This window comes from Falco cherrug, chromosome 3 (genome assembly GCF_023634085.1).
Source record: "Falco cherrug isolate bFalChe1 chromosome 3, bFalChe1.pri, whole genome shotgun sequence".
Classification (NCBI taxonomy): Eukaryota; Metazoa; Chordata; class Aves; order Falconiformes; family Falconidae; genus Falco; species Falco cherrug.
In genome coordinates this window covers 110495501-110509468 of record NC_073699.1, presented here as the reverse complement: position 1 = coordinate 110509468, position 13968 = coordinate 110495501, and the positions used below count along the sequence as shown (strand labels likewise).

The window sequence follows — 13968 nt, the reverse complement described above, 5'->3', positions numbered from 1 at the left end:
AAACAGACAAAGCAGAGAGCTCCAGATGACATAACTGAGAAGACACACAGAGGAAGGCAGACCAGGAGGAAACCTATCTGATTGCCAGAAAGGTTACCAAGCTTTTATTCAGCCTTTTTTCAGCTTACAGCCTGGAACAAGCTTCCAAACTTTCCAAGGTATTACAGGCTACCTCCCCTCATACTAAATTCACAAAATAAAACCTTAACATGTCCAGCTTCCCTTTAACACCAGCAATTATCTGCATCTGGGAGCATGTTGTTACATGACTGGAAAAAAAGTTCCCCACGCAGACACAAGTACTACAGGGCTCATCCATGGCAATTTTCACCAGAGAGTTTGAATTTCTGTAACGTACTAAAGAACAGCTTGCTTATTTTTATCTTTCTATGCATGCTATTAACATAGAACTCCCCCAGCCCACTTACCTCAAACTTTGTACCCTAAAATCACAAATAAGCTACTACAGCTCACAAGGCTACAACCCACGCACACCTCTTCTCTACAGGGACGGCCGCTGCTTGCATCCTTGGGGGTTTGAGACCCTACAGCTGTAACCATTTATTACCAAGCCAAGCTTTCTATCTGTATGATAAGCATGCATATCAAACAGCCTAGTAGTTTACTGTCTCATTCACTCAGCTACGTTTCCTACCGTGTCTCTAATACTTCATGCTGTGACTGCATGGGAAAATGTAATGCTTTGCTGGTCAATCCGTCAGGAAGCATCGTGGTGACAGCAGCGTTGTCACCCAGACTAATGTCCTTCCATCAGCTGAGCAACAAATTCTCGAAGTATGCTTCTCGAAAGCGTTAATGCTCGTTTCAACTCCTGATTTTGTAACGCTTCACTATTTTCCCCCCATAATCTTTATTTCAGTGGTTTATCAAAATGAAATGAAATCGTTGAGTACTCTCTTGCCACATGCAGAGCTTATGATTTCTCCCAAGTTAAAATCCCATGTCATACAAAATGAAACCCTGAGAAAGAAGGCATCTAGAGAAGACAGTGCAATGCATCTTACACTGCTGCACAAAAAACAGTTCATAGAGGAATACAGGTTGGACAGGAGCTCTGGGTCTCCTTGGTCCAATCCTCCACATGTTCAGTTTTTCCCCATAAGGGCTCTCAGTTGCATACTTTACACACACTTCTACAGGGTGCTTCAAGAAAAAGAGTAATAGCAACAATATATTTATCCCAGCTGAGTCTGAAGATGAGCAGTGAATTAGTCTCAGAGCATTTCTCATGTAAAGAAATGATGGGTTTACTGTCATTAGCTCTGCCTGTTGAATTCGGGCCACGCAGAGGTAAAACAGAGGGAAGGCTGCATCTGCTGCACGTGGCCATCGCGGAAGATTTCCCAGCACGTGTCTCCTTATCGTACAAAGTGGCCTCTGAAGTAATGCCACACAGCTGAACTGCAGGTGGAAGTCAGTGAAGATGTACACCTGATGTGCCATTCCAGATGGGAAGGAAATGGGAATTTCTGGACCCGTCCCTGCCTTCTGGTTGCTCGGGACTATTCGCACCAACAGGACACCCTGAACACTGCAGCAGGCAGGACTGCTCCTTTCCAATTAGCAGAAAATCCCATTTTGCTGATTTCAGACTGCACAGAAATCACAATGTTGCTGTATTTGTAGCAGGTTTTCAAAGATTATGAACCTCCACACCTAAAAAAATTGCCGAACCACTTGGCTTTCATCACTACCACAGCAATGAGTGACATCCTCTGTTACAACCAGAATAAGGATGCACCGAGGACCACATTGGTTATCAATGCTGGTTTAGCAGCCTGTTCTCAAATTAATCTTAATTAAGACAAACACTAAGGTATGGGGAGGGGAGGAAGAGAAGACTAAGAAAACTATTTGCTTCAGTTGAAAGCACGGAATATAGTCTTAAATGCTGATGTTTTGCTAGGCCTCAGAACAGGAATGGACCAAATCAAACATTTTAAGTTATCCCTAGTGCAGAGCATCTCTGGTATTATTTGGGGCTGCAGTGCAAGCCGCCTACAGATAGGAAATTATACGGTTCATCAAATTGTCTGGTCAAAACACACTTCTGTTTTTTCCTTCGCAATTCAGAGACACTTCTGACCCACCTGAAGCAAGCATGGATGCTACAGATCTTTTACGTCCCCCATTCCTAAGCAAAAACACCATCTTAAGTGCAACATAATAAAAACGAGGATAGAGCTACACCACAAGAAAAAGCAATCAAAGCCTGATAAGCGAACTCTCCTCCTCTGAGAAAGGATTTTCAGCCTTCCCCTCCCAGACATGGAAGTTAGCCGACTTCTCCAAGATCTTCCAAACCCTGAGTGACCTTTCAGCATTTTAGCTCAACCAGCGAGACCTCAAACTCCCTGATGGAAACCAAGAGTTATCCCGGCTTTCAACACTTCCTGGCTTGGCTGCACTCTTCCCCCAACAAACCCCTTTCAAACAGCAAGACAGAGCTGCGCTGCCAGTGGAGAAACAGCTCTCCACTCCTCTTCAGTTCCCTCCTGCTCCCTTGTTTTATTGCTGCACTCCAGTTTCTTTCTACACGCCCTTCACAGGTTGATTAATACTCATCTCGAACGATCAGATGTCTAGTAATTCAGGCTTTTACACCGCTCCACACCGTAACTCTCATTAAGGCACACACATTTCACTAGAAAGCTTTTTGCTGACTGTTCCCACTCCTGACATCCAGGCCATTCAGTAAGACATTCTGGACAGAGGTCCCAGCTATAAAATTCACATGTTCTTCAGCTGCCAGAATGGGAATTTGGTGACAGTACAATTCATTCATTTATTTAATGATCTTAATGTCAGCCTGAGTGGATAAAGTGTGCTTTGGCTTCAGCAAGCAGCGATGGGGACCATGCCAAGTGCCGCCAACAATTGTTTCGGTGAATGCCTGCGATACCAGGTACTGCTGCCACAGACAGCACAACAAAATGTTACGTTTTCGGGGGGGGGTGGTGGGGTGGTGAGGGGGTGGGGAAATGGGAATAATTTCAAGTTAAACCTGGTGCACAACCTCAGAACTAAATATTTAAACATGAAATAGTTTATTTGTGCAGATGACCCTTTTTTTTTTTTAATTAAAAAAGCGTTCTGGAAATGTAATCAACACAATTAAGCTGAACAGCTTAAGCTCATTGAAAATTACACTTTGTGATATTTGCATATCAACAAAAATTAGATCTTTCTTTCTTTTGAAGAGACAGACACAAAAGCACTTTGAAATCACTTTAAAACACAACGCTGAAGGAAAACATAATACCCAAGTTGGACAGGTTGACAGCTGAATTATTTGCATTTTGCAAATCTAGAATACAAAATGCAAAGCCCAGAAAAGTAAAGTATTTGAAGAGTGACTGTCCAGTAACTAGTATTTATATCTGCATAAGCACTGGTAAGAAGGGGTGACACAAACTGAAGCTAGCCTTTTAAGATATAGCCAGTTGAACTCAGAAGATGTCTCACCAGCTGAATAGTACATCCACAAGAACCTTCAACACCAACTTCATCATGCTAAAGTTGGCCATGAATCACCAGCTGCTGAAATCCCTTTCCCAGCATCCTCCAGAGCTTGGGATGTGCCATGAACTACGCATTAAAAGTCACGACAAGCATGCTAAAGCAACACTTTGGGGTGGAAGTCAAGAATTTAAATAAGCGGTATAGGTTATCTACCCTCAGTTGTAGTACCCTGCCGAGTTCCCTTTCAAATATAATACGGATACTGAGATCAGCTGCATGCTGCAAAACAAAGCATCCAGCTTTAAGCCTGAAAAAAATATAGTATTTTAAAGCCTACATAACCCCAAACAAGAACTCCAGAGTTCCAGAAAGTTTTCAGACCAGATTTTGTTCTGAATTTCACATCAGACTTGATGGTTCTCTAAAAGATATCACGGTCGCCCAAGGACAGAACAGCTTGGCCTCGCCACTTAGTGGCAAAGCACATTTTAATTTTTTTATGTTTTTTTTACAGACATACCTTTTCTTCAGCATGGTAGGAGCCTTTCAAAGACAGTGGCTGACTTAAAAACCAGAACTGTAAGTAGTATCACTAAAAAAACATCTTTCCCTTTGATGCTTATAAGAAGAGTCTCCTGCTTTGTCTGAAAAGATTGAAGACTTCTGTCATGTTTGCTTTGCGGCAAAAGAATAAGATGAGAAAAATGCCAGTTTCAAGGCACAGTAACTTCTACAACTTTTTAATAACACAGAAAAAGAGGGAAATCTCTTTTTCAGACTACCATTAGTGCAGCCATAGCATTAGTTTAAACAGATTTTCAGACGCCACCAGCAACGCAGACATTTAAATCAGTCTACTCTTAGTAATTCAGTAACTCACACACAGTCACTCTCACATGTAAATCAAACTGAAACACAAACAAATACACAATCATCATCTGGCAACCCAAAAGAGAAAATCTGTGCAATGTTTATTAGTTTCCACCTCCCAAAAGCTTTCCAAACTTGGGAAAATCTGTATTTAAGATCTTTAACTGCATTAACTCTTCCTTGCTCTGTGTTTTCACAACCTCAAGAACAAACTCAAAGATCAGCAGCAAGATTTCTTTTCCTACCACCCTGAGGACGTACCACATGAAGCCCACTCCACAGAGTTATTCCTGTGCAGATACTCTTACTCTGAAGCATGAGCCTCATTCCTGCTGAGCTCAACCACTTGGAAAGGAGCAGCTGCTCCGTGCATCTCGACAAGTCCTAACCCATTTCAACACTTTACCGACAGTTTTGCAGAATGCTATTGGTATCGGTCAAGGACTGGATTTTTCCTTTCAAGACACACATTTCAGAAGCCACTTCGCTTATTTTCAGGCACTCTAGAAATATTTTAACTCTCAGACAGATAAAGGATACACAAAGGTGTTACAACCAACAACAGAAACACATTATTTTTGATAACGGAACCGATTTAAACTGATACAATCTCGGTGTGTGGAAATTTGTCCTTTTCTCTCCACCTCGGACAACTACATGGCAAACAAAGGTAAAAACAATTCTTAAGGTACAATCAGAATACAGAGCGCGTAATTTTCCTTTCAGGAAAGAAAAAAAAAAAATGCTGTCCCATTAACCTAGTTACATGCCCAGCAGCAATTTGACTGAAGTCCCATCAGCAACAGCGTGCCATCACCTACTACAGAAAGAGAGCACACATTCTGGGACATCTTCCAAACATATATAATAAAACATAAGAGTAACATGCACTAGAAAATTTCACTAGCCTAAAAGCTTATTTTGCTCTCCTCCTTTTGATCCTTGGCTTTTTTAAGAACACATTCTATTTTCTTCTTCCAGCTGTTCCACATCATCATTTCCTATTTGGGAGACAAAATGAAGTCAACAGTTTGGAAAGCAAAGCTGTACATAGGAGAAGTTCTTGAAATTACCACCAAGTGTGAAACACAGCACTATGAGAAGTCACAACAACGATGTTCCCTCAAAAAAAAACCAAAAAATTCTAGATTTGTTCCCTCAGACCATGGGGCACGCAAATCCTCCACGCACATCTTCACGCCCCATAACAAACGCCAGTTTTCTCTTCCCCATTAATTCCAGAAAAGCCTTTGCAATTGCTAGCAGACATATTCAAGTCACAGATAAAGTTTCCTACTAAAGAAATCCCTGTAAAACAGTGATACTACCCATCTATAATTCCCCAGAGTAAAAATTCCAGCAACTCTAATCATATTAGCGGATTTACGCACAACTAAACTTGACAGTTGACTAGCCCTGAAATTGCTGGATTAGGGGAAAAAAGAAAATATAGGTTACCTATGACTTCTAAAGAGAGATCTTCGCTGCTTACTCTTACTACAAAACAAAAACAGAGCAAATGCACCAGCTCAGCAGACCCCAACATTTGCTAATGACATGAAAAAGCCTTTCAGCCCTAAGATGATGGACAAAACACACACACACAAATGAAAACCCCTCTGTGTCCCGACATCTAAAAGGGAAGTCATTTGTTCTAAGTCTCCTATTAGTCTCTCACCGACTTTTCCCCATAGATAAAATCACAAACTGTGTTCCAAAACCAGTACTGCGCATTAAATACATATAAATTTAAATGGTTTCTCCTGCTGACTTCTGCCAAAGAACATACACAATCATGTCCTCAGATAAGAAGGGAAAAATAAGTTAGGTGAAATCACATTTTTGGAAGAGCGGTTTTCTCCAAGACATTTCACCACAAAAATCTTACAAAGCTGGTAAAGTGACATATCTGTGCTATAACATGATTAGCTTTTGTCATTAAATAAATTAAAGTTATTTCTGCTTGGAAGAACGCAAAGATGTGCCAAGGCTGGGGAACATCAACAGGGGAGATGGCAGAGAGGTCTAAAAGCACTTAGTTTTTGGCAATATGCTCACAAACCCGTGCCCGATCCTCCCCTGCAGAAGAGTCACTACCATGGAGCGGCAGGGAAAGCCTCTGCGTTTTCAAAGCTTCTCTCACGCTGCATACCCTCCCGAGATGTATGATCTCCACTGCTTCAGACACTCCTAAACAGAAACGCTTCTCAGGCAACACCACTGCCCCTTCTTTTCCCTTCATCCTGCTGAGGTTTCAGAAAGCTCACTCCTGAACTCAAAAAAAACAGAGAGCAAAGGAACATCTCTGATCTCAGCCCAGTTCCTCCCCTCCTTCCCATCTCTTGCCACTCCTTCTCTTTCATGACCATAACCCTACAAACACGGTTCCTTGCGAGTAGCCACCACTGGCATCTGGAAGAGGACTTCCAACCGCGCTCTTGTTTTAGCTACAGTTCAACGTCAAAGCTGCCCAGAAACCAAAGCTGATCTGCGCAGGGAGGCAGAGCACTTGACTCAAAAGCCACCAACGCAGCTCTTCGAGCTGTCTTTTATGCCCAAGCAGCTTTCTAATCCCTGGGTACTCATCTTCAAAGTCATCAACAGATAAACCCCCGAGAGTACGGAGCATCACATACTCTGGAAAAAAGTGACTCGTAATGGAAGTAAGCAGGGAGGGAAGACAGAGTTGGTTCCAAACTCCCAGAGGGTATCAAAGCAACCCAGAGACACTGATCTTTCAGCACGCACCAAAGATGTTCTCCTCGGAAAAATTCTTGAGAACTTTCCCCTTCAGCTCAACTCTGTTCACTAAAGGAAGACAAAAAGCCCTCTCCACCCAAACCCCCCTCAACAGTCTTGATTTAACTAGAAGATTACCAACGCAGGCCTACTCCAACTCAGCCTGCACCCAAACACCAGGTAAGTGCCGCCAGAAACTCACCCCCATTTCACACACAGTCTCTTAAATTCCTGAAAGCAATCCTGTATTTCTTGCCATTCTCCTGGGCTTTTGGGAAGCTGCTCGCATCCAGAAGATGCCACCCAACAGAGCAGGAACCAGCATACCGCTTTCTGAAAGGAACTACAGCAGTTAGCTAAAGCAACTCAGGAAAAACTAAAACAGATACTCAATGACTGAGGCAACGTTAGCAAAATCCAAGTTTCCATGCACAGCAAAGATGTACTTCACAGCAAAATCCCCCCAAAGGCTGACTATTCCTCTCCGCTTCTCAGAAATGGATTTAAAAGTGGGAGAAGAAAAGAAAGATTTTAAATGACCATCTGTTGAAACCCACCCTGAACCTGCCACACGATTGCCCCGCTGCAATAACCTGAAATTCAAACCCCCGTGCCCAGAGATACCCAATCCCCCCCTGAAACAGCTACAGTGATATATTAAGGTCAAGTCTGCTGGTGCCCGCACAGAGACCATCAACGATCAGGAAGCTGAACTCCCTCCAAATGCAAGGAAGTTTGGAAAAGAAAGCAAAAACCTACTGACACCAGCCCAGAGCCCAAGATGGCTCTGATCTCGCTCCAAGGTACGGTGTTAAATTAACCCTGAAGAGTCAGCAGACACGCAACATTACCCAAGTTCAACATTAATCAATCTGTTTGTCCCTTATAGCGCAGTGTTTGCCCATGTCTGGGCTGGGGCTGTGAAGAAACCAGTGACCTAATTATATTGATCCACAAAATTTATTCACAGCATGGGGACTTTTTAAAGAGCAGCTTAATACAACACACACAAAAAAATACTTTACCCTTAAGTGGCTAAAGAGTAAAGAAACACAGTGTAGTTTAACACGCATCAGAAGTACCATCAAGTTAAAAACACAAAGGTCTACAGTAAGTGTGCAGCCCAGAGCATACCTTCATTATTTTACATTTTTATGGAAGAAGTCTCACTACAGAACAATTGACTTCATCTGGAACTTCTTCCTCAGAGGTAGTCTGAAAGCCAAAGCAAAGCTGGGCAGATTAAGATTTATGTTTGATAACATCCCTCTGTGTGTCATTTCATAGTTACACGCTCCCTCACCTATCCCCCCCAAATAACGGTCAGAATCAAACAGAGGATTTATCCATACTGACAACTTTTGAGCACAAATTCTGCCTGAAATTAGGTTTGATTGTATATTCACCACCACCAGAGCCGCAAAGTTATCCCATCTTACTTTTACACAGAAAATTTAACTTCTTGAAGCCACTACATTAAGGAAATTTCTCAAAGCTCTGTCCTGTCGTAACAGCGGCTCCAACAGCTTCCTATTCAGCACATAACAGAGTGAAACTCCCATCAAAACATTTCTGTTCTTCACATCCATCACTCTCCAGCTTCGCTTTCCATCAATAAGGGTTTTTTTAAATCCCTTCTTCCCCTGTGTTTTTCTTTTCCCTTGCTAACACCTTTCTACAAACGCACATGCTCTTTTTCCTGCACAGCACACACTCACCCAATTCTTCTTTTTTTTCCAATTATACAGATAACCATTTAATTTCACGATGCATTAAGTACCAAAACCACATTTATTTCCAAAGACACAAAGTTCACCATGCGGAAACTGTTCTAGTTTAGAAAGCTCAAGTCAGAGCCTCAGTCTACCTATTAACATATAATAATCCTTCACATCAACAAATAAAACCCTTGCACTGCTGTGAGGAGGAGACCTCACAGCGCTCTGCTCACTCTGAGTTGCCAGAAGAAACCTGCAACTATACTTCATCTGCTGTGGGGTAATGCTGTCTCAATAGTGGTATCAAAACAGACAAAAAAAAAAGAAAAGAAAAAAAAAAAGAAACCAAACAGAGCTAAAAATAAGGCTGAACTCAGATGACCCTCTGCACTCCAGTAAATCACAGATGAACTATGCTCCCCAAGCCTCACTTCTGCAGCAGCACTCAGAAAAGGTAACAGCTTTTGTTTACTACCTGGAAGCAAACCCAAGTTCGGCGGAGGACAAAACCAGCCAGGACACCTGAACACCAAAGGTTCACCCAAAAGGTATCAACAACAGAGTACCTGTACATATTATGAGCACAGATTAGTAGTTTAGAAGTTAAGGAGCGGTATCAGTCAAACACAGTGTGTTTTCAAAACAGGGGTGGCTATAAATAAAAATAAAGACTGTATCATATATACCTCCCCACCTTTATACCACCATCAACTTGTCATATCTACCTAATGCTTCCCTGTTCCTCCATACTTCTTGCTCTGGGCGTCCAGTTGGGTCCCAGTGATGGGATATACTGTCACACCATCTCTGCCTCCTTTAGAGTCTCACCCATTCCTTCCCAAGCCTTTTTTTGTCTTTAGGCTGTACTCAGAGGTAAGCCAAAGCTTCGTCTCCCGCATGCAAGGCATTTTGCAACAACACTCACCAAAAGCAAGGACATCCTCCTGTCTCAGCTACAACAGCACAGCCACTCTTGCAAACCACCACCAAGATCGCCCTCAACAACACTGGAGAAGTATTTGTGTCCCTCCACAGTGCTTTCAATGATGACTTGAAAATAAAAGTGCTTCGGAAAGCCCCGCACGCTCCTGATCCCAAAGCCAGCAAACCAGCCCTTCAACTGTCAAGGCACCCCAAATGTCACATTCCCCGTTAAAAAAAGACCCTTTTCCAGCCAAACCAGCACCTTGCTGGAAAGTTCAGCTGAGCACGGACTCCGCAGGTGCACAATGGCCAGCATTCCCACCGTAACACTTGGCACATCACTCAAAACTGAGCAAATTTCCCCTGAGCAGCAACAGTTTTACTTACCACCGCCCCGCTGGCTTTCTAATGACAGCACCTTCACACTCTTTTTCCTAAAGCACACGCTGGCATTACAGAATAGCACAAGCTAGCCAAAAACACCCAGCGGAGAGTATGTCCCTCCACAGCACTCCCCAAAGTCTTCAGAGGTTTTCCTATTGACCCAAACAAATCTGTAACGTCAACAGTCTCATGATTTAAGCAACGTTATTTGTTGTCATGGCAAGAATGATTCTTGCCAGAAGCTCAAGAAAACAATGGACTTAAACTGATTATAACAGAGCTCGGTTTTCCCACCTCAAAACCGAAAGTGAGAGCAAGAAAATGCTTCTACACAGGGAACACATTTCTTGAAGAGCACAGGCATCCTCACACAGCTCAAAACAGCCCTCAGCAAAAATCCACCCCGCACTTCCACGTTAAAACCTAAGTCGCTGCCACCGAGAAATAGCAACACACACTCCCTGCACAGCACGGCCACACCATTCCTGGATCACACAGCCTGGCCATATTGCACTTCAGTACGTTTTTCACTTCACGTTCCCCCTAAAAACTTCGAGGATGGGGAGGGGGGCGGTGAGAAGAGCCAGTTTGCCGAGGGGATGCTGTCGGACGCTGGAGACAAAACCCCATGAGGGCAGGCAGGCTGGCCACCCCACTATCCTGCTGATCCCTGCAGTATTTACCTCCTGACTCGGGGCCTAGTCGCAGCAGAGAACCGAAGACCTTTAAAAAACATTCGCAGCAACCGCCGGCCTCTCTTTGTGGCCGGGGCCGCTTCGGCGGTGGGATTTTCTGGAGCGGGAGCCTTCTCCTGCCCATCACGCGTGGCCTGGCAGAGAAACCTGTTCGGCGCGACATTCCACCCGAGATTTATTTCCACCAGCCAAGTAAGGGGGTGGGGGATATATAAATAAATAAATAAAATAAATAAATCACATGAAAATCGGCCCCAGCTGGGGAAAAAAAAAAAAAAAAAAAAAAAACACAAACAACAAACCAAACAACCCTGGGTTTCATTTCGCCTGGAAAAAACAACCAAACCAAAGGACTTACCTGGGCAGGACCGGAGGCAAAACTGAGGAGCGATTTATAATTCAAAGTTTACCCTTGGGGGTCACCGTGGCACGGGGGGGGGAAGGGGGCCCGGGGACCCTCTGCCTTCCCGGGGGAAGGGGGTGAACCCCCAAAGCAGCCCGCTGGGGGGAGGGGGCGAGGCACCCCCTCTCCCCACACCACCCCAGCAGGTGCAGCCCCACCGTGCACCGGGAGGGGGGGGACGGACCCACACAGACACCCCCACCCAGCCCCCAACCCACAAAAAGGCGCGGGCGCCCCAACCGCCACCCCCCGCGGGGCGCCCCCTCCCCACCCCCCCGGGCCAGCGGGGTCCCCGCGGCCCCTCGCCCCCCCGGGCCCCGCTCGCAGTGGGAAGGGGCTGTCGCCCCCCCCCCGGGGCAAAGGATACTGCTGGGGCGGCTGGGGCGGCAAGGCCCTGATGTTGGGGTGAGGCGCCGGCGCCGCCGCCGGGTGAGGGGGAGCCGGGGGGGGAGGCGGCCCCGCCGCCGCTGCCGCCGCCGCCCCGCTCCCGGGGCCGGTCCCCGCCGCCGCCGCCGCGCCGGGTTTCAAAGCCGCCTTCTGCGGTAAACTCATCGCCAAGCGGAGCCACCACCCCCCGGCGGGGAGCGGGGCCGGGGCCGGGGGGGAGCCGGGGAGCGGGCCGGGGGCCGGTGCGGCGGCCGGGGCAGCGCGGCGGGCCGGCACCGGCGCCGGTCTCCGTGACAACGCGCCTCCCGGAGGGCTCGGCGCGGGGAGGGGACGGGAGAGGGGCCGGCGGGGAGGGGAGGGGGGGAGGCGGCTCAGGCCGCGCTGCTCATGAGCTGCCGGCAGCAGGGGGTCTCGGTCCCCCTCCCCGGGGGCAGCGGAGCCCTTCGCGGTGGCGGCTCTCGGGCGATGCCGGCGGATTTTCCTCACTGAAGTAGCGGAGCATCAAACATGGCGCTGCGGCCGCCTCCAGCAGTCCGGCAGGACGGACGCTCGGGCGCCTTCGGGCCGCTCCGGAGCCGCTCGGCCCACCGGCGCTCGGCAATCTTCGGCTCTTTCCGGAGCCGCTCGCCGGCGAGCGGCGCTCGGGAAACCTCGGCTTCTTCCGGAGACCTTCGCGAGCGCACGCGTCCTCCTCCCCGCGTTCCCCCTTCCCTCCACCGCTCAACCCGGCACCTCCCGTGACCCTCGCGCTCGGGAAACTTCGTCTCTTTCCGGAGACCGAGGGCGTGAGGGAGTTCGGGAAGCTTCGGATAGGCTCGGAGGAGGGATTCCCGCCCAGGCGGGAGGCGCTTGGGCCTTTTCGGAGACTCTCGGGAGCAGCGAGGCCGCGGCTTCGGGTGCCTTCGGCTTGGCCCGGAGAGACTTCGGCAACGCTCGGCTGTGAGAGAGGCCCTCGCCTGCGAAGCGGAGCCTGGCCGCCGCAGCGCCCACCCCACTGCGGGCCCGGGAGCAGGGGGGGCTTCCCCCCCCAAAAAGCCACCTCTCCCGCAGCCCCGCTGCCAGCCCTGCGGCCCCCAGCCACATCCCAGGCTCCTGGGGCGGCTAGCAGGGGCAGAGCCGCAGCCCCTCACGAGGGGGGCTGAGGGCTGGCGGCCCTGGGGGTGACAGGGCAGCTGTGAGGGAGGCCCAGAGCCCGTGAGGGAGCCCACCTCTGGCAATGGGGCCTGGCGTCGGGAGGGCCCTCAGGGCCTTGTAGGGGCAGGCATCCACCTCACACCCAACCCACGCCTTCACCGCACCGACGGTTGCCACGCCACTGCCATCTTCAGCGTTTTGCAGCTGGGCTGCTGCACCCTCCCCACGACCACCACCGCCGGGCTGGGCTCAGCAGGAGCAAAAGCGGTTTGTACCATCTTGGGCAGATAAAAAGGACCTCAGAGCAGATTTAAGCAGCCGCTGGATTGTCCTGACTTGTCCTGCTCCACCGCTGGCTCCCGAGGGCTCATTCCAGCCTGCTGGCACCTACCGATGTTCCTGCTGCACCGCACGTCCCAGTGTACTCCCAGTGCCTTCACTGGGCTGGCCAGTGTTGCTGCCCCATGTCACCCAGCCTGGGGTACACAAGCTGCTTTAGGAAAGTTTTCCATAGTTTATTCCCATCCCATCTGCTGCATCTTCTGGGCAGGTGCAAGTTTAGGAGGAAGATAAAACTTCAATGCAATCACAAATGCTTAAAGAGTGAAAAGCTGCTTTTATTAAACCATTCTCTTGGTGGTATGTTCAGGCACTTGGTGAGTAACTAACTGGTGCTGCAACTGAAAGTTGACTGAAGACAGACAGGGGTCTTATGCATAAAGACAACCTACCCTATGAGTCACATCTCTCCATGTCTCCAGAACAAGCCCTATTTGTAAGCAGAAAACTAAATTTGGGGTTTAAAATACAAATCTGAAGGGGGAGAATCTGGACTCTGTGTTGTTCACTAGATCAAAACTCGGCACAGGACTCAGCAGCCAAAAAATAGTACAAGGGTCTTGAGTACACTTTCCCTTTTCAGTCAGACTCTGAATTATTAAACAAGTTGGTTTGCGCAGGTCAGGTTTAGCCCATGACACCTGACTGTGCAGAAGTACAAGGACTGCAGCATACCCAGAGGCTCACCATCCTCTGAGGTGTGACCTCAGAAGAAAAGCTCCTGCAAGCTGCCGTGCCACTTAAGCCACTGCACTGGCCCTCAGTAAAAGTAGCTCTGCGACTGGAATAGTTTCTTACTTACTAAGGTGCTATCTACAGGGTACAGCCACACCAAACAAGCGTCCTGGGTAGTGCCAGAAGTTATTAGTGGAGCGGGTGGCAGAGGGAAGAT

The 13968-nt window shown here is 47.7% G+C and overlaps 1 protein-coding gene across 29 annotated transcripts in view; it reads right to left on the bottom strand.

The window, feature by feature from the left end:
- EIF4G3 (eukaryotic translation initiation factor 4 gamma 3) overlaps window positions 1-12220 on the bottom strand; it is a 148313-nt gene extending 136093 nt beyond the window's left edge. For 12 of the 29 annotated variants that reach the window (XM_055706400.1, XM_055706402.1, XM_055706423.1 and 9 more), the window contains exon 1: window positions 11584-12191. In XM_055706400.1, coding sequence (XP_055562375.1) covers window positions 11584-11768 — 185 coding nt within the window. In that variant the 5' untranslated portion in view covers window positions 11769-12191. Of the gene's footprint in view, window positions 1-11583 lie in introns of all 29 variants that reach the window. The other 17 variants (XM_055706392.1, XM_055706393.1, XM_055706395.1 and 14 more) reach the window with 5 other exon arrangements.
- Between the last annotated feature and the right edge of the window lie 1748 nt (window positions 12221-13968).